Consider the following 20,989-nt stretch of genomic DNA (forward strand, 5'->3'; position numbering starts at 1 on the left):
AACCACATCTACAATACCCAAACGGTTCCCTTTGCAGCTCTTCACCATTTTTTTAATCAAATACATCTTTTTATTTTAATTTACCTCATAGAAATACTTCCACCAAAAAATACCCAACACTTTTAATAACAATTTTCTAACACTCTTCACCAAAACAAACTATAAAAATAATTTTCACCAATAAAAAAACCAAAGTTTTCACCATTAAAAAATTTCACCAATGTTTTTAACTCCTTGTCCCTCCCTGCCTCATCCACAATTTTCTCTCAGAACAAAAATAAAACAAATTTAAATTAGTACATGATACACATTCACATCTTTGACATCGCTCCTTATTTCTCCATTAAAAAAAAATTAACCTCAAACATATGGCTTGGATTGATTTAAAAATCAAATCATACCTTTCAACTCACATAGCAGTATGGCAAGAATAGTGGTGAATAAAATATTCACTTTCACGTGAATTGTAATGCAGGCCCTCCAACGCCCAAATAACGCACAGTTTACTGGCCCAAATATTTAAGATCTGGGATGTATTCAACTCTGGGAAAGCACTAGAGGTATTTTCCTTCACACTGGCCAAATCTTTTGCCACAGCTCTTACAACAAGCTGGCTTATTCTTCCCACGTCAATTGCACCAAGAAATCGCAGCCTAAAATGGCTGGTGGTACAGAACCGTCCTACTGTATTCACTCTTCCCCTCAGCCGATCCTATGAATATTAGCTCTTCCACCCTTGGAGCCTCACGTTAGAAATTACTACAGACATGCCTTTGATCTCAGATCTCAGCCCTTTGGTTAGTTCCAATCTGTTTCAACGATGGCAACACTCGGATCAGCAACATGCATATCACTTTAACAACTCTGTTATTTTCCCTTTGGAACCCGGAAGATCCGCGCGCCACACAACCTCTTTAAAACAAACCACCTACGGCCTTTTTACAAGAAGAATAGCCTCCAACCTTCATTTTATTGTGACAGTCACAAGCGGATCTACTCACAGATCCACACGCTCAACCAGGGCTCCAGCCACAAGGGCAGAACTGCGTTTAACAATGACTCTCACAGGTCACAACCGATCTTTACGCTGGCAGATCTCAGCCCTTTTGCAAAAGCAACTTGCCAGACTCAACTTCACCGCAGCCTCAATAGGTAATTTCACCGACGGCCTCCAGACCCAGCGGTTTTACGCCAAACAAGATTAAATTGGCGGTTGATGCACCCATTCGAACCACTCCAGCCACACTAAAACAAAATAGCTCTGACAATTGCACCATAGGTATAATTCAGATATGGAAGAGATCTCTCGAATATCGACCTTCTAGATCTCCATCTCTAGCTCATGGAGGGAAAGTATGCATTAAGGGGTGTGGAGTATATAATTCTTACTTATCTGGAGTGTTATCATATATTTAGTTAAGGGGTGTGGAGTATATAATTCTTACTTATCTGGAGTGTTATCATATATTTAGTTATTAAGTTTATTGATCATTATTGGTAGTGTTATAAAAGGAAGGGGTGTGTTCCTAATTTCTATGAGGTTGTTGAGACTTAGTTGGTTTGAGAGATTTTGTTCAATTTGTTAGCTTCCTATATTGATGTGTGGTTGAGATCTTTTCTCAAATAAGTGATTGTATGTAGAATATGGTTCTCCTAGCTTTGAGACAAAGCTCATTGTATTTATATTTGTAACATTATTTGATTAATGTATAGAGCTTTTAAGTCATTTGTTATATGTGCAATAATCTCTACTCTCCCATCTTAACAATGAGTTGAAAGTTTACATAATATTATAATGGTTTGTTTTCATTATCATAACTAATTTCTAAACAAACTATTTTTTAATTATTGACATTTTGCTATTAACTAATTTTTTATCTAATAATTGATTTCCAAGACTTTGACATTTTGTTGTGTTGGTGTTCTCTAAAAGAAATCACACTCATCATAAAACTATAATTATTTTTTTTTTCAGGTTGTGAATTAGAAAAGAAATAGATTTTTTATGTTAATTAAACCTAACTTAATTAAGTCTTTTGGTTATTTTTTAAATTTTGAAAAACTCTTCTTTCAAATTTATCAACTACTTTCACTTTCAAATTTATAAACTAATTTTATAAACTACTTTCACTTGGTCTTAATTCTTTATGTTTTTTTTAATTAAATATGGTTAAAATTGATATTGGCACACCACTTCCATTGTTAAACCACAACTCCCCTAAAATAGTTTTGACTATTTCATCAAGTCAAATTTAAATTAGTAAAAAATTGTATTAATTTCTAATAAAAGTAACATTAAATTAAATTAAGAACATGTTGGTTTTTTTATGTTTTTTTTTTCTAAATAAGACTGAGCTAAAATATATTACATCGAGAGCCAAATTACATTATCAGTATTACACCAGGGCCGCGACCCTGTAAAACTGGTCCTGGGACCAACTGTAAACACGAGAAAGTTCATAACAGGGATACAAAAGCTGGAACCAGAGTGACGCTTACGTAGCCAACACATGGACTGAGACAACATAGACACTTAATCAACACATAGACACCATAGACACGATGGACACATAGACACCATAACAGAAGTAACAGATAACCGACACCATCATAGAGATGAACTGAAGTACAAAAAGACTGATTGCAGACATATATGTGGTCGCAAGGAGAGCTGACAGCGAGAAAAATCATGCAGAGGAACCTGGAGCGCGCACTAGTCTTCATCCGTGGTCTGTGGCTCGTCCTCCATCTTGCAGCAGGGAGGCTGGAGAATTGCTTTGCCCTTACCAACATTGCGTTGTACAGGCTCGCTTGGACCAGCACCATGGCGCTGCACAGGCTCGCTTGGACCAGCTCCAGGGTCATGAACAGGCCTCAGCATATCAATGGCCGGAAATTCCATGTCCACAGTCGGGACATCCCCAGGAATCCGCGGAAGGTCAGCATGGGGAGCATCATCATCACCCCACGGATTACGGCAATGCTCAACTGAAACAGTGACGAAGAAGGTCGAATTGGCCAGAGTGCAGGGAAGGCGATATCTTACCATCGGATGTTCTGTATGCCCGCAGTCCATTCTTTCCGGCGGTTCCACAATTCTTCCTCTGCCCGGAGGCCTTCCTCTCGGTCTTCTGTGCTCAGAGGAATCTTCTATGGAGGAGGAGGGGGAAGGGGCTCTTCCACTGAAACTGCCCCGCCGACTGGTACCCCGAAGCCGTTCACGTTGCATTCTGAAGGAGAGCGGATGGCGGGTGTGTATACACAAATTGTTCCCCTGCACCAGACTCCCAATTCCCCAACAAGACTGCGGATTGAAGGTATGCAGAACCTCCAAACGACCAGGCTCACAACTGAACTGCCCAGCTTTCCAATTGCCCAGGTCTGTGGCACCTGAACCGTTACAATCGCTCTCACAGCCAGACAGAGAGCCGAAGTAATGAGCTTCCGCCCCTTCCTTCCAGATCAGAACCGGTGCAGGCGAAAAATGCAGAGGAATGTCCGCGAGCTTTCGGCTTTGAAGAGCCATGGTTAGCGTTTCAATGCTGGCAATGAATGTCGAAGGGACAGCTCTGCAACCAGTATTAACGACCCTCCTTGAATGCTGCATGCCTGCGAGTTTAAGGCGTGTCCTTTGGGTGTACGTGGCTTGTCCGGGCGGACACCTGCCCTGTTGACAAGCCATGGGCCCTATAGCGCTAACAACCACCCGCATCCGGGGGGGAGAGATCCTTTTGCACCAGGGTGATGCAGTCTTTTTTGAGGTGTTCATCATCGACTATGTCCAAGGATCCTGAGAAGAAGTTAGAAACTCCTTGGTTGGCTAGTCTGTCGGCTACTTGATTAGCTGTTCTTCGCACATGCTGAAAGGATAGGCTATGTGGATTTGTAAGCTTAGCTGCCAAGTCTTCCAACCTGCTTAGAAGTCTCCAGCTGGTTGCAACTTTGTCCGCAGCTGTTCCTGCTTGGATTTTTTTGGCGGCATTGATAAGGATCAGCGAGTCTCCTTCAACCTCTAGTGGAAAGAACTGAAGTTGCTCCACAATACAGATCCCCTGCCAAAGTCCTTCCATTTCTGCAACATTATTGGTATCTTTGCCAAGAGAGCCATAATAGATGTGCATGGGAGCACCTGTATGACTTCTGATGATTCCTCCATATCCAGCTGGACCTGGATTACCCTTTGCTGCTCCGTCAAAGTTGAGCTTGAAAGAGTTGAGAGCAGGTAGGGACCATGAGGACGGAGAGGAGGGGTTGCTGGGGGGACGCGTGATGACCTTTGCAAAGGTTGAACGGTCAAGATTCCAAGCTTTTAAAATATCCCTTTCCTGCTGCCCTTCTGGCATGTCAGTGTCATACCAGGATTTGATGGCTAAGGTTTCCTGGATATTTCTTTTATAGATGAGCCACAGAGCATCTATTGTCCGGGAGGAGTTGTTGAAGATGCGAGAGTTACGCTCCTTCCAGAGGAGCCAGTACAGAAAACCAGGAATGAGATCCCATAGTGTGTTGAGGAATTGGCTTTGGAACGGGTTCTTGCCCCAATTCCTGAGATTGTCAGTTATATCCTCGCCTCTTGGTGCTGCTCTGTTGTTACAGGATTCCACCCTTTCCCATAGCTGCTTTGCAAGTGTACAGGACTCCATGAGATGGCTGATTGTCTCTGCTTGAAGATTGCAGTTTGGGCATCTAGAGGGCCCAATGAAACCGCGCTTCAACAAATTATCCCAAGTAAGTATGCGCTTTTTGCTGAGAAGCCATAGGAAGGTTGAAATTTTGGGCCAAAGCCCTGAAAGCCATACACGCGCCCAGATTTGGTCATGATTATCTTGGCTGTCTGAGTAGCGCAGCTGATGTGCCTCTTTAGTGGTAAATGTGCCTTTGTGCTTGTGACCCCATCGAAGCTTGTCCTGCTGGTGAGAATATCGTATTCTGCGTTGTGTGAGTTCCTGATCCAAATCTGAGTATGGTTCACCTTCCCAGTCCCTTTGCCAACTGTTTGCAAGTCTCCATGATTGATAGTCTTGGTTGAGCGTTTGATGCCAGAATTGGTGCACATGTATGAGGTTTTCTTGCTGCATATACGATTGCCAGTGTGGCATCTGGAATAGATCTGCAAGCTTGGGGAGTTGCTGCCACGAATCCTCCCAGAACTTGGCTGACGTGCCAGAGTGTATTTCCCAAAAACTGTGTTCCTGTATAAATCGACTGTGTATCTTAGCAGCATTCCAGATTGGGGAGCCTTGGGCGCTGGAGTTGATTCTGATTAGATCTTGCCACTGACTTCCCATAGCATACTTTGCTTGCCATAAGCGGGCCCAAGGTGCGTGAGGCTTGGAGAGCCAGTTCCACCACATTCTGGCACCCATAGTGTTGTTGCTTTGAAGTGGATCTCGAAGCCCTAGCCCGCCCTCTGATTTGAGTTTGCACACCTCCTTCCAATTCACAAGGGCCCATTTTCGATTTCTGCCTGTGGAGCCCCAGAGAAAGTTGCGTTGTAAATTGCGAATGGCTTTGAGAACCCATTTTGGAGCTGCCAAAGTGGAGAAGAGGTACAACGGCATAGCTTGAAGGACAGACTTGATCAAGACCAATCTTCCTGCCATGTTGAGAGCACGGAAAGTCCACAAAGCGAGTTTAGATTCCAGCTTGTCAAGGAGAGATTGCCAGGAGGTATTTTTAATAGCCAACATGGTGAGTGGCGCTCCCAGATATTTAGAAGGCAGATGGGAGATGGAGAATCCCAAAATTCTGGCTATATTCCTCTGTGTGGAGAGGGGGGTATTGAAAAAGAAAAGCTGAGACTTGGAGGCATTGATAGAGGTACCTGAAGCTTCTGAGTAAAGAGAGAGGAGCGATTTAAACATGGAGGCTTCTTTTGAGGATGGATGGCCAAATAACATGGTGTCGTCCACAAATTGTTGATGGGACAACGGATTGAGGCCATGAATGGAAATACCTTTGAGCTTGTTAGAGGCTATAGCTGCTTTGAGTAGTCTGCTAAGACCCTCCGCCATTAAAACAAAGATAAAGGGTGAGAGAGGATCCCCTTGTCTTATGCCACGAGAGGGCTTGAAGGGAGACGAGGGAGATCCGTTTAGGAGAACTGAAAAGCTAGGAGAGGTGATGAGACTCATGATCCACCTGGTCCATGTAGCATTAAATCCAAAGGCTAGAAGCATTTTTTGTATAAAATTCCAGCTAAGCTTATCAAAAGCTTTGGAGAGGTCAAGTTTTAGAATCATACATGGTTTTTTGAGGAGCTTTAAAGAGTGTATGACTTCATTTGATAATATGATCCCATCCATAATCTGTTGTCCTTCCACATAGCCTGTTTGCTCCGGGGATATGAGCAGGGGAAGGAGAGGTTTGAGCCTTTTTGCGATCACTTTTGAGATTAGCTTGTATATGACGTTGCAGAGCGCGATAGGTCTGAAGTTTTCTGGCCTGTTTGGTTCCTCACCTTTGGGTACCAGAGCTAGGAAGGTGGTATTAAGGGCCGGAAGGATCGAGTGCATACTTCGGGATTCTTCAACTAGGTTCCATACTTCATACTTGATGAGGTCCCAAAATTCGTGGAAGAAATTGGCTGTGAAGCCATCGGGACCGGGCGCTTTTCCGTCTTTGAGTTGAGCCATGGCTTCTTCAATTTCTTGCAGGGTTGTGGGCTGGAGAAGTCTGGTGTTGTGATCCTCTGTGATAATGCTGGGAATATGTTGCGTAATGGCGCGGATAGCTGCTTCCCTGTTCTCAACGGGCTCCGTTAAGATTTCCTTGAAATACCCTGTAAATTCCTTCTCCATGTTCTCATGCTCTTCAATTCTTTCGCCTTGTTGGTTGTTGATGAACGCTATATTATTATGCATTCGCCTTTGGATAGCGGTCTTGTGAAAGAATTTTGTGTTTTTCTCGCCTTCTTTGAGCCAGTTGATTCTCGATTTTTGCCGCCAGAGTATTTCTTCTTGCTTCCTGCGTTCTTCTATTTGGTTCCAGAGTTCCTGTTCCTGTTTTTCTTGTTCTTCTGTTCTGCCATGATGTATGAGATTTTGCTGGAGTTTGCTCATTTGCTGCTCTAATTGAGAACGCTTCTCTTGAATGTTGCCAAAACTTGTGCGGTTCCAGATTTTGAGGACATACTTCAAATTCTTTAGCTTTTGTTGAAATTGATACATTTTGGCACCCTGCGGCGGAGTGTAGGCTGTCCAAGCATCACTGACTACTTTTCTGAAAGTGGCATTTGTGAGCCAGAACGCTTCAAATCTGAAGGGCCGGTTACATTGATTGCCTGGTCTGGACCATTGTAACAAAATTGGCCAGTGATCGGATCCACTATGAGGAAGGATGGATGCATTGAAATCCCCTCCTAAATGGATAGCATTGTCAGAAAGGAAGAATCTGTCAAGGCGTGAGGCGATGTGTTGAATACCTCTTCGTTTGTTGGTCCATGTGAAGATTCCATTCGAGGTAGGGATGTCCATAAGGTGATTGTTTCGAATGAAATCTTTGAGGCTTTCACTATCACTGTCAAGCCCAATTCGGCCTTCCTGTTTCTCTGCCATGGAAGTTATTATGTTGAAGTCTCCTCCCCCGATCCAAAGCGGGAATTGTCTGTTTTCATTGAGAAGAGCAAGCGTTTCTAGAAGTTCTATTTTTTGCTGAATAGATTGTGGAAAATAAACATTTGTGAGGTGACCATGAATGTTCGTGCCAACTAGGTGGAATGAAGCTTGAAGGAGATGGAGTGTGGCGTGAAAGTCATATAATGTGATGATCTGTGGGTTCCAAAGAATAGCTAACCCTCCTGAGGCGCCTGAGGCATCAACAGAGATAGCCCTGCTTCCTGCCCAAACTTTGCCACGGATTCGTTCAATAGCATCAGTGGTGCTTTTGGTTTCTTGCAAAAAAACTATGGTGGGTTTTTCTTGCTGAATCAGATGTTTGATCATTCTGTGTTTTGAGGGGCTGTTGAGTCCTCTCACATTCCAGGATATTAACTTCATGTAAATTGTGATTTGGGTTTGTAGAACTTTGTCAACTTAGGGAATTGTCCTGATTCCATAAGTATTTCTCCCAATGCTATGGTGCGCTGGAGGTCTGTCTTCCTTCCCCTTTTCTTGAGATCCTTGAGTAACTTTTTTCCATCCCATGGACTGCCTCCTTGGATGCCCAGGCTTTTGTTATGCTGTACCTTGGCTAAGACTCCTTCCAATTTGTCGATTTGCCAAGGTTGAATGGAGTTGAATTCTTTTTGTTTGCAGGCCGCCTCAAGTGTAAAGATATCTAATCCATCGATGATGACTTCCGTTTGGTCTTCTTCCATAACAGTGATTTCACCTGGAACTTCTTCTTCTGCTCCGTGCTGAAGCCTGAGAGCAAGAGTGGCTTCTGTTTCCATATCTTCATCCGGCCGTTCAAGAACCACAGAGGGTTGCTCTTTAGAAGACGAGAGGGAGCTAAAACGAGATATGGATTTACCTTTTTCCAAGGAGGGGATGGGAGAGGGATTGATTGGGTCCGGGGCGGAGGATTGCGGGGGATTCAAATGAGGGAGGGAGGAAGATGGTTCAGAGGGTTGGTGAGGGGACTCAGAGCTGGTGTGATTCTCTTTTTCCTGCGTAGCGAGAACAGAGAATTTGTTCTGGAGGTTCTCTTTGAAAGGGTTTTCAGGAACTGGCTGGCTCTTTTTGGTATGCCTGCGGCGGTTAGGGACTTTGATGAAACCTTCAGAGTCTATTTCCGAGACAGCAGTAGCTGCTTTGGACTGGGAATTTAAAGGACAGTCCCGAAATAAATGGCCATGCTCATGACACTTACGGCAGCGGAATGGAATATGTTCATAATCTAAAGTTTGAGACCATTCATAATCATCGTGATAGAGTTTTACCGTATCCGCGAGGGCGTTGGTCAGATGCATCTGGACGCAGATCCTAGCATAGGAGGTGTACTTACGAGTCTTTGTCTCTGCTGCAACTCGTATAAAGGTGCCCAGTTTGTTGCCTATGTCCGCCAGAGTTTCTTCTTTCCAGTATTCTACCGGGAGGGAGTACATCCTGATCCAGACGGGTGCCCAACTGAAGTCCTCTTTGTCAGGGTTGAATCTGGGCTTCCATTCCGTGAGATAGAGGCCTGACGAATTGAAGAAGTACGGCCCTCCTTCGAATATCCTCACTCTGTCCTCCACACAGTGGAATATAGCTGTAAAGAAACCCTTTGGCCCGAGTTGCAGAGTTATTTGTCCCTTGGGCTTCCATTTTGAGGCTATCCAGCCTTGTAATGCTTTCTCCGTGGGCCAAAAGCCTAAAAATTTGCCTATGAGGGCGTGATCTTGCATGTACTGGATTTCACCATTGATACGGTGGCTGGGCAAGTCCACCTTGATGGGTTCAGCAGCTTTTGGAATGCATGTGGCTGAGGTTGCTTTAGGCTGGGTCGCCTTGACTTTGTCATGGTTTTCTTTGTCAGCGTCATCGTTTTCTGTCGGGGCCGTATGGAGCTTTGCCTCAGCTTTCTGATTGTCGCCATGTCCTGCATCAGGGCCAGCGTCAGAAGAGTGCAGCATAGTTTTGTCAGAATTTGCAGAGTGATTTGGAGGGGGAGCAGAGCTCTCCCCTCCGCCCGCCAATTCCATTGCTATCGACCAGCAGAGGAACGGCGGCAGTTGCAGGGTGAACAGTCAGGTGCGGCGGCAGCAGGTTAGGGTTAGGTTGCAGGGTACCAGAGATCGCATCAGAGCAGTTTTTTCTCTCGTTGGTTTTTTTATGTTATTCTATCTTTTTTATACCATTATTTAGAGAGGAAAAAATATAAATTAAGAATGAAAAATAAAACTATATATAAAAAATTGTTTCTATAATTTTGTTTGTTCCTTTAATAATTTGATATTCATTCCTTTCTAATTTCTATTTTTCAAATATTTCAACTTTAACCATTACAAAATTTTTATAATTTAATTTAAAAAAAAAAAAAAAACATTTTAAATAAATAAATAACCAAAACTCCATAATTTTAAATAAAAATAAGATTTAATCTTAATACTATCCTACAACAAAATTGGTTAATATAAAAGTATTGAACACACCTTCAAAACAATATTAAAACTAGATGCATCACATGGATTTCAAAACAACTTTTAAAACTAAATACATCCCATAAATTTACAAAGGTTTACGATATTAATTAAAATTATATCTATCTATAATGCACATAAATATTTCAAAAAAAATTGACAACAACAACATTATCTCCAAAGAGGAAAACCTTCCTATTCATACCTTCATATTCATATAGAACTCTATGGATGTATACAAAAACTTATGTTTTATAACTAATTCAATACATCCTAGCGTTACTGAGCATTATGGAACATCAATAAGATATGAATATTAACTTTAAAATTTCTTTGAAATATGTGAATATTATCTCTAAAATTCCTTGTATATGGAACATCAATGAGATAGGAATATTAACTTTAAAATTCCTATTGGAATGATAATAGGAAGGTTGAAAATATAATTTTTTAATTTGATTTATTTTTTATACATCAAAATAATTTTGACATATATTAAGGTTTATATACTGTATTTTTAATGTGTAGATCTAGGAACCCAATTTATGTAGTTTCAAATGTTTTTCTATTCTTATGACCTAAATTATACCTTTTCTTATGGTACTTGTGGAATATGATTCCAATTATTGAGCTTGGTTACATGGCAAGATCGTAATGGAAATTGATTTTAAATTATACTTTTTTTATGATACTTGTGGAAAATGATTTCAATTATTGAGCTTGGTTACATGGCAAGATCGTAATGGAAATTGATTTTATCGAATAATAATAAACAACAATGGAGAAATAAGGTAGTTGGGTATATAACTAAAGGTTGATGAGACCATAGTTATCTAGGGAAGGAATTAAGCAAAGATTCTAAGAAGAAAAACAGGAGTGAAACACTTTATGGACACTCGTGTAAATGATGATACTAATAGGAGTGAAACACTTCATGAACACGCATGCAAATGATGATATTAATAATAAATTTATTGAAAATTAATTAATTAATTATGAGTACTAGAAATTCAGATTACAAAAATTTCTTGCTTTAAGTTAAAATAATACTTGTTTAAATAGAAAATATGCATTGATGGAAAATTATTATTGATTTTTTTATGAGTGTTGGACACTTAATTTTCTAACAGTTGATGTGGAAGTTGAACAATCAAAGAGAGTCAAGAGACCATTTTGACTTTCCTAAATATGAATCATTATGAATAATAATGTATTCAAGGTTGATCCTTCATATCTCCTGTATTCGTCATTGTTATCTTTAACATCGTATGAAAGCGAATTCCTTCTTGCCCTACTCAAATTTGAATCACTAGTTTTATGGTGTAGTGATTTTGGGCCTTTCTCTACCTCTGTGAATTGTCCCTTTGTCAGCTACTTCTTTGGCTGGTCTCTGCGCTATCTACAATCTCGAAATAGCGTGAGCTCAGACCTGTCTCTTTGATTTTTCTGCCATTCCGCTTGTTAGTTATGCTCTATCGGCTCATCAAAATCACAACCTTCCTACATTTCCTTGCTATACATTACCATGGCATTTATCTGCTCGACCTAAGCACTCCTCTTCTTGTGGACCGTTTCCATCCTCTGCATTGAAGAAACTGTAGATTCTCACAAATGTTTCACCATGTGCTTCTCTCTATCACGTGCCTTATATTTAGGTTTCACAATTGTTGCTTCTCTTCCATCCCTGCCATAACTCATCTACAAAAAATTAGAGTCATTTGTTATTAGTTTGTTAGCCCCTATCTCGACCTTCGATGAGATCTACACCCAAGCGCTCAGTGGTGAGACCTATCTATCAGTCTTGAACCCTAATGCTTTTCCACACCGTTTGGAACCATATTATTCCTAGACGTCGTCTCTCTTGGTGGTTGTTATGGAAATATAACTAGACACTACTCTCGTGGGCACTATGTAACTTTTATGTTGGCACACACCTTTGATAGAGTACATAAATTCCCTTCACAACGGTTTTCAGGCATTGGTGTGAAGATATTCCACTCCAAGAAAATATTATTTACCTTCTCTGTTCATTTGTTTGACTGGTTCTTTGTTATCCTTCGTCATTTAGTATTCTTGGGTAAATCTCACAAAAGGCCCTAAAGTTGAGTTGGTCTTACACATTGGGCAATAGCATTCAAAGGCGTTCCTAGAGTGTAGGATGAATAATGATACAAATTCCATGGTTCGACAGACCTGGTCCAGTGTCCAAGAGCTTGGCCCATGAATCAATAGCGTCAGAGCCCCTTTTTCTATTGTGTCGTTTAGTTTATGAATGTTGTATCAAAATATTTCTCAATCCGTCTACAATCTGGCTATGTCGGTTGCTTGTATGCTCATCTGAATTTTACAAAGGGGTTTTGTTACGAAACAACAAACTAATTGATACAACAAGAAATATACATTGAACTAAGAAATTTAATTGTGGAGTATTCCAAGAATGGTTTCCTGTCGACTTTGTTTTGTTTGAAGGAGATATGACATTAGTCTTTGGGCGTTTGTTTGGCGTACGCATTTTTTTGCAGGTCGTGTTTTCCTCTCCAAGCTTTGTGCATTATTCGCAGCTAAAGCATGGTATATGTGTTCCTCATTCACAGTTGAATATGTATTGAATCTGAATCACCGTTGAATATGTGTTGAAGTCTCTTCATCTTCTGATGTCTGTGCGAGGAGTATCGATGAAGCTTTTGTAGTGTTGCATAAATAGAATTTAGGTACAAATCCCTTGTTTTCAAATCAAGTGAGCCTGGTGAAAGCCATTTAATTCCTGTATCTAGGTTACAATTCTGCCAAAAGGGATGATGGACACATGGAACATGCTCTTTTAAGAAAGGTATGTGCAAAAAATTACCGAGTAGAGGGAAGTATTTCGAGTCACAAAGAACCTAGAAGCCTTTCTAATTATACTATTTTTAATGCTTCAACTCATTTTCTCTCTTAGATGATGGCATATATTGGCTAGTCATTCTGCTAGCGGTGAAATCTTGTGCATAAATTGTGAACGTCATGAAGTTTTGTATACATTACTGAATTGAATAAGTAATTTTCATTGGTGTTGATAAAGTTATATTTTCATTAAATGAAAATTTATGCCATTCGAAGAGTCTAGGCAGTGCATAAAACGATATTCCATTGGGAACAAATATGGATGCTTTGGCATTCTTTAGTATTGAGATATAAAAGTCTCCACCAAGAACCAGTTTCCATTGTCTAGTTTGTTAACTCCTTGCAAGTTTTGGGAAAGAAAGAATTATAGTATTGAAGGAATACTCAAACTACTTATTGGTCTGGTTCAAGGAATTTTTTTGCTCCTTGAGGCTTATTTGTTGACTTTGAGCCTTTATTTTTTTACTGAGACAATGGTGAGTCTTGATGATGCATTAGAGTTGTTGAAACTTCCACCATTTATGTTATGGTAAATTTCATCAAAACCTCGCTCTCAAATTCGAAATTGTTTGCAACATGCACATGAAAAGATCGATTTTTTGCAACTAGAATCTCAGTTCCAGCAAGATGAGTTATAGAAAATACAACATTTTGAACTGCTTCTCCATAACAAGCACATAATTGGTCTTGGATATGACAAAGATGTGTCCTTTCATATGCCAAATTACTCAAAACCCATCTAGTTCCATAGTGCTAGATTTCTTCATGACAGTGCACCTTCAGTTGTTCCAGATCCTGCTCCTCTTCCACAACAACCACAACAGATTGTCAAATGCCAACATTATGACCGAGTTGGCCATATGAAATATCATTGTTTTGATTTTCATCCATGTGAGCACTTTCATAAAACCACTCATTTTATACACTTATGCTTCAAAAACAAGCCTCCTATAAGAACAAAGATTCAACTTAGATAGATCGCTTCTTACCAAGGGCTTCAACAACTAAGAAGATATTTCAGTCATATGTCATAACTTGTTCTAGAGTATTGAACAGTCTTGTAGTCGAGTTTTCTCCATCTTCTCACCTTGTACCTGACAGGTGAGGAAGTGATGGTCATATACAAGTTTCAAAGCCACATCAAGCGAGCCTAAGCCACAACCTGCCATACCAGATTCCGAGTTGTAATCAGAGACAATGATGCCCCTGAGCATGCCTTTGGTTAGTGTTCAACCTTAAACCATTTACGTGGGGTTGATACCTCCCTTTCCAGGTTGAGCTTCTCCCTCTTTAAATAATTTGGGACACTTCCTCTAGCAAAAGACTTCAGCTTCTTACCAGTTTTGGGAGAGTTCTAGGAATTGCATTAAGCATTCCAGAGTTGGTGATCATACTTAAACCATCGTAGGTTGTACAACTCCCTTTTCCAGGTTGAAGGTCTCCCTCTCCAAATCCTAAGGAACACTTCCTCTAGCAGAAGATTTCAACTTCTTGCTAGATTTGGAAGAGTTTCGGGAACTGCACTAAGTGTTCCAGTCTTGGTGGTCATCCTTAAACCACCCCCTTATGCCAACATTTCAGAGAGCACATTCAGCGTAATGCTGCCATGCATTTTTTACACATTTTGTATTACAACTCTCTTCTTGGACTCACATATACCCCTTCGGATTAAGGGGGGTATGTTGGACACCTAATCCTCTAAGGGTTGGTGTGGAAGTTGAACAGTCAAAGAGAGTCCAAGAGACCACTTGGAATATGAAACCAAGGGTCACTAGACTTATATAAATGTGTATCATTGTGAATAATAATGTATTCACGATTGATCCTTCATATCTCTTGTCTTCACCATTGTTGTGTTTAACTATGAGAACGAAAATCCATGGAAAGATGTGTTTAAAACATTTAAATTACATTTTTGTTTTTTCTTCAATGTGTGTTTAAAACATTTAAATTACATTTTTACTGCTAAGATGTAAAATGACTTTCCATTTTTATAATCGAAAATTATTAGTTGTTGGAATAGGAATCTCACTCACACAAAATGGAAGTCATTAAATTTCTAGCTACAAGAAAAGTAAGAAGTGACTGGTTTTCAATTTCTCAGACTTCATGTCATTAAAAATAACATTCAATTAATGTCATTTATTTTTCCGGAGAGGTTTCAAATTATAGTGATTTATGTCTTGTCTCTTAATTAATGCCATGGTTATTGTGTTAGAGAGGTGTCAAAAGATGTTGTTCTTTGTATCTTGTATTTTAAATATAAATGAAATATTTGCACCATTTTGAATTTGTGTTGATTGTAGATTTGGATATTTAAATAAAGGGATTTGCTAAAATACATAGAATATAATAAATATATTTATAATGTTTACACAATACTAAAAGAATGATGTTATATTTAATTTTCTAATTAACGTCAATATATGAATTGGTAAAATATATTAAAATTAGTTAGACATAACAAAATAAAATTAGTTGATATAGGTTGACAAACATCAACTATTTAATCAATTTATTCATCATATTTATAATTCTTCAACTAAAAACACAATATTTCGAAGTAAATTTCATTAAATATTGTTATAAATTCAAAAGCATGATACATTTTAATGTAATGAAGTGGGTGAGAATAAAAATTAAACATAATTAAAAATAAAAAAATTTAAATAAAGCATGTATCTATATTAACTTTATAATTAAAATAATTATATAATTTAATAAAAAATATTAAAATAACCACCTAAATTATAACTACTTAAGTTAATTATAAATTAGAAAACAATTAAAAATAATAAACAAATTAAAATAGCTATCTAAAATAATAAAATATTTAAAAATTAAAGATAACTACACCACCCAAAAAAATTGGTATTTCATAACTTATACATATATATGGGTTTTACTTATTAAAGTTTTGGATATTAAGTTTAGAATATATGATTTAACAAGGTCTAATAGCTAGCATTCCCTGATGCTTAGTTTAATTAATGAACTTGAAAGTTATGATCCAACCACATTTCAACAAGGGCTACATTGTAGATACTCTCGCTTAGTTTAAATATAGTTAGATTATAGTAAAAAAAAAACTTTTATTGCGGGTGATTGACAGAGATGTAATCATAATAAAGGAAAAATTATAAGTCTTACTTTTAAATTTTATGAGTGTAAAGCGTTGAGTTTGATTGTATTAACCTTCAATTAATCATATTTTTGAAGTCCATTGTTTCATAGATAATATTCTTTTGACCAAATCATTTTACAAAATCACAATATTTTCGAAGTAGAACAATTATAATGTAAAAATATGATGTAAAATGGGAAAAAATTTATACTTGTGTTTGATGTAGTAAACCCAAGTGTCTTGCATAGTCACAAAAATATCTAAGTTTAAACATCCAAATGTTAGTTATAATGTACAAATACACTCGTCATATTGTTTTTAAATATTATCATTATATTATATGTAGTGAAAGGGATAGTCACTTATGTTAGGGGCTTATTCAATACATAGAAAATGATACTAGAGACTATTACGAGGATTTTGTTAAAACCTTCATATGTCTTCTATTTTGAACATGGCATGTTATGATTTATTTAAATGTAATTTTTTTAATATGTAAAATTAAATTTTTTAAATGTATTTGGTGAAAAGATTTGGGAAATAAAAATAATGTGATTTTTTTAATGTTTTATTATAATTAGTGGAAATTTTAAAGTTTATATTTATTTTAAAGCACAAGAATATTAGTGAATTTTACTAATTTTTAAAATATTAATTATAAAATGTTTAACAATATATTTTTAAAAATATTTAATTTCATAAAGACTTAATATAGTTTCAAATTTTGATGTTTTCTATAGTAAAATATATTTCATATTTAAAATTTGGATAAATTGTGTTTTTTTTAAATAGAAATTAATAATTTTTTATTTTTTAAATATGAAAAATAACTTTTATAAGAATTTTTTTCTCTGAAATATCAAAATAAATAATATTGCAAACATTAAATCTATAGAAAAATCATGTATTGTTGTTACATTGCACATCAACATCAAAATAATATTAGATTAAAGCAGGCAATGTTGTAAGAAAACTCCCAACTAAATGAAAATGGAGAGAGTATCTTGAAATGAAAGGTCCAAATAGCTCGTTATCCTTTCATGTACATTTCACATATATTACAATACATCCATCCTTTTTTGGGGATCTAGTTCAGTGTATGGACATGACACATTAAATTTATAGATATGATAATGTTTGGCATGTCACCTCTCGATTTCTTACCACATAGAATGTTAGGTGAGAAGTTGGAGGTTGTCATCTTGCTTCCAATCACACTGACACTTATGTACTCTCACTTGTGTAGTAACTCTAATTTCAATTTAAAGAAGAAAATATATATATATATATATATATATATATATATATATATATATAGATATAGATATAAAATATATATTTAATAATTTATTTTGTATCCTATAATTGAACATTTCATTTTTCAAATTTCATTGGCGTGAAATTTGAAACAATAGTAATAATATTAATTAAATTGTTTAAGAATATAACAACTACGAACATGAACTTACAACAATTGGATTCCTGAGAATGGAAGGAATTGCGAGAAACAATGTTTTATAAATTCAATCATGGTCAACCATTGTCAACCATATTTTATAAAATCAATCATCGTCAACCATGGTTAATCATGGTCAGTCATGCTCCTACGTCACATTGTGACAAATATTGTCTCAATATTAAATTCAATCATTATCTCAACCATGGTAGAACAGGGCATTATGACAAAGATTGTTTCAATATGATAATCATGATAAACCATGGTCAATCATGGTCAACCTTGGAAAACCATGTTTAACCATGTTTCATAAAATCAAACATGATAATCCATAGTCAATCATGGTCAACCATGGTCAAACGTCACATTGTAACAAATATTGTCTTGATATGAAAATCAATCACAGTTAAGCATGGTCAACCATGTTGCAACATCACATTGTGACAAGGATTTATTCAATATGAAAATCAACCATGGTCAACCATGTTAATTTTAGTGTTTAGAATATTTATCTTAGGGTTTATATACCTTGGGTTTATAATATTTGTCCCTTGGGTTTAATATTATTTCTTTGGGTTTATAATATCAATCCCTTCAGTTAATAATACTTCAGTTAATAATATCAATCCCTTGGGTTTATAATATTAATCATGGTCAACCATGGTCAAATGCCACATTGTGATAATGATTGTCTCAATATGAATATCAACCATGGTTCAATGTTGCATTGTGACAAGATTGTATCAATATGAAAATCAAACATGGTAAACCATGGACAACCTGGTCCAACTTTGCATTGGGACAAGAATTGTCTCAATATAGAAATCACCCATGGTCAACCATGTTTCTTTTAGAGTTTATAATATTTATCTTAGGGTTTATATACCTTGGGTTTATAATTTGTATCCATTGGGGGTTTATTATTCCCTTGGGTTTATAATATCAATCCCTTGGGTTTATTAATATAAGGATTCATATTCATAAGATTTAATATTATTCCATTAGGTTTATAATCCCTTGTGTATTTACTATTAATCCCTAGGGTTTATTATTCCCTTGGGTCTATAATATTGATCCCTAGGATTTATTAATCCCTTGGGTTTATAATATCAATCATGGTCAACCATAATCAACCATATTTTATAAAACTAATCTTGGTCAACCATGGTTAACATGGTTAGCCATGCTACTACGTCGCATTGTGACAAATATTGTCTCAATATGAAAATCAATCATTGTTTCAACCAGTGTCCAATGTCACATTATGACAAAGATTGTTTCAATATGATAATGATAGTCAACCAAGATCAACCATGCTCAATCATGGTCAACCTTGGTAAACCATTTTCAACCATGTTTTATAAAATCAAACATGGTCATCCATGGTCAATCATGGTCAACCATGGTCGAACGTCGCATTGTGACAAAGATTGTCTTGATATGAAAATCAACAACGGTTAAGCATGGTCAACCATTGTCCAACGTCGTATTTTGACAAGTATTGTCTCAATATGAAAATCAACCATGGTAAACCATGTTTATTTTAGTGTTTAGAATATTTATCTTAGGGTTTATGTACCTTGGGTTTATAATATTAGTCCCTTGGGTTTAATATTATTCGTTGGGTTCATAACCCCCTGAGGTTTTAGTATTAATACATTCGGTTTATAATATCAACAATGGTCTACCATGGTAAATTGTACCTAACCATGGTCAACCATGGTCGAATGCCACATTGTGACAATAATTGTCTCGATATGAAAACCAACCATAACCGAATGTCACATTGTGACAATGGTTGTCTCGATACGAAAATCAACTATGGTCCAATGTCAGTGATTATTATTATTATTATTATTATTATTATTATTATTATTATTATTATTATTATGAATTAATAAACAATTTATAATTAATAAATAATTAATAATTAACTAATAATGATTTATTATTAATAATTAATAATAATGGTATAAATTAATAATTAAATATTATTATAATTGTTTTAAAATAATTATTGTTATTAAGATTATTATTATTTATTAATATTATTAGTATTTTCAAATAAATATTATTATTAAATAATTAAGTTATATTATTTAATTTAAAATTATATAATAATAAATTATATTTAATATTAAATAGTAATTAATATATATTATTAATTATATTAATAATAATAATTTTATTGGTAATATTATTTTTATTATATATATCAATGATAAATATCACTGAACTTTTTGATTTATATCAATCACATTAATATTTTTAATTTAATGTGATTATGTTAATTATTTTATTATACTTTCTTTTACATAAATAAAAGAGAATACAATCACCATCATAAAACATAGTGAACAAAGAAAGCAATGATCATTTGTTATGTAGATTTAATGTAACTTAACTTAATGGTTATATCTAGTAGATGATCGATTCTTTGATTTTAATTTTAAAATACTCCTCTTTCAAAGACATCAACTACTCTCACCTCATCCTTCTTTTGTCAAATCGGATGGGGATAAAAATATTAATATTTATATTTACACCGAAGGTGTTTCTATTGAATCAGTTGTAACTTTAGATACTGTCAACAGCGCACGCTGCTAAAACTTTGGCGAAACTTTAGATACTGTCAACAGCGCACGCTGCTAAAACTTTGGCGAAACTTCAGATACTGTCGACGGCTCTCTTTGCCGACTTTCATTTCGTCCTATCGACGGTTACGTTCATACGACACTGACGTGTATTATCTGGTTGTAACAAAGCCCAACTTAAACCAAGTTACGGAGTAAATGGAAATAAAACATTTAAAATCCGGGTGGATATTTTTTTCCAAGGAGAAAGTCAATAAATTAAATCTGTTTTTCCACGTATATATTGTTTTTCAAGTTGATTCATAATCTAAAATTTAGATTTATAATTAAATATAAATTTAAATATAAATCAAAACTTTTGCGTTATAATTTTTGATTAATTTTAAATTTAATTTATATCAGAGGAGATGAGTATCTAATTATAAAAATTATATTATATCATTAAAGAAAAATATTGAAATCATGATAATAATTTAATAAAATTATGTAAAATTATAATATCTTATTAAAAAAATTTAAATACAATATTTATTGAAAGCAAGTTAACAATTTAGTAAAATCATGTAAAATTTGAAGTATTTGTAGATATTTTCAAAGAATATAATTCAAACTATTACCAAATTCTCATTTTTATGAAAAATTAAAATAAACTTTGTAAAAAATAAAATAATATTTTGAAACTCTAAATATTATTTAAATAATAAATCAATCATAATCAATCTAATAAAATGAAATGTATGTTTGAATAATTTGTAGCTTAAATATTATTTAGGCAAGCAATCAATTATAATTAATTGAATCAAATCTATTCAACTTATCAACTTAGTTTATACATGTATGAAATTTTTCCAAATTTAATTATAAAATAT

General features: G+C 35.9%; 1 protein-coding gene across 1 annotated transcript; it reads right to left on the reverse strand.

Moving 5' to 3' along the window:
• Positions 1–3,695: 3,695 nt before the first annotated feature.
• LOC149257874 (uncharacterized) lies at positions 3,696–9,625 on the reverse strand. Its single transcript, XM_089389921.1, has 3 exons — positions 8,186–9,625; positions 6,971–7,922; positions 3,696–6,847 (listed from the first exon to the last, which is right to left on the reverse strand). The coding sequence occupies exons 1-3, from the start codon at positions 9,623–9,625 to the stop codon at positions 3,696–3,698; spliced, it is 5,544 nt and encodes a 1,847-aa protein (XP_089246047.1).
• Positions 9,626–20,989: the final 11,364 nt, after the last annotated feature.

This window comes from Pinus tabuliformis, chromosome 6, assembly GCF_031772625.1.
Source record: "Pinus tabuliformis cultivar Carrire ecotype Pingquan chromosome 6, CPIR1, whole genome shotgun sequence".
Lineage (NCBI taxonomy): Eukaryota > Viridiplantae > Streptophyta > Pinopsida > Pinales > Pinaceae > Pinus > Pinus tabuliformis.

Coding starts and splice junctions, on each gene's coding strand:
- LOC149257874 (XM_089389921.1), bottom strand. CDS start 9,625: ATGGAATTGGCGGGCGGAGGGGAGAGCTCTGCTCCCCCTCCAAATCAC. Junction 7,923..8,185: donor TGGAAGGAGTCTTAGCCAAG/GTACAGCATAAC, acceptor CATCTGATTCAG/CAAGAAAAACCCACCATAGT. Junction 6,848..6,970: donor CTGGAACCAAATAGAAGAAC/GCAGGAAGCAAG, acceptor ATAATAATATAG/CGTTCATCAACAACCAACAA.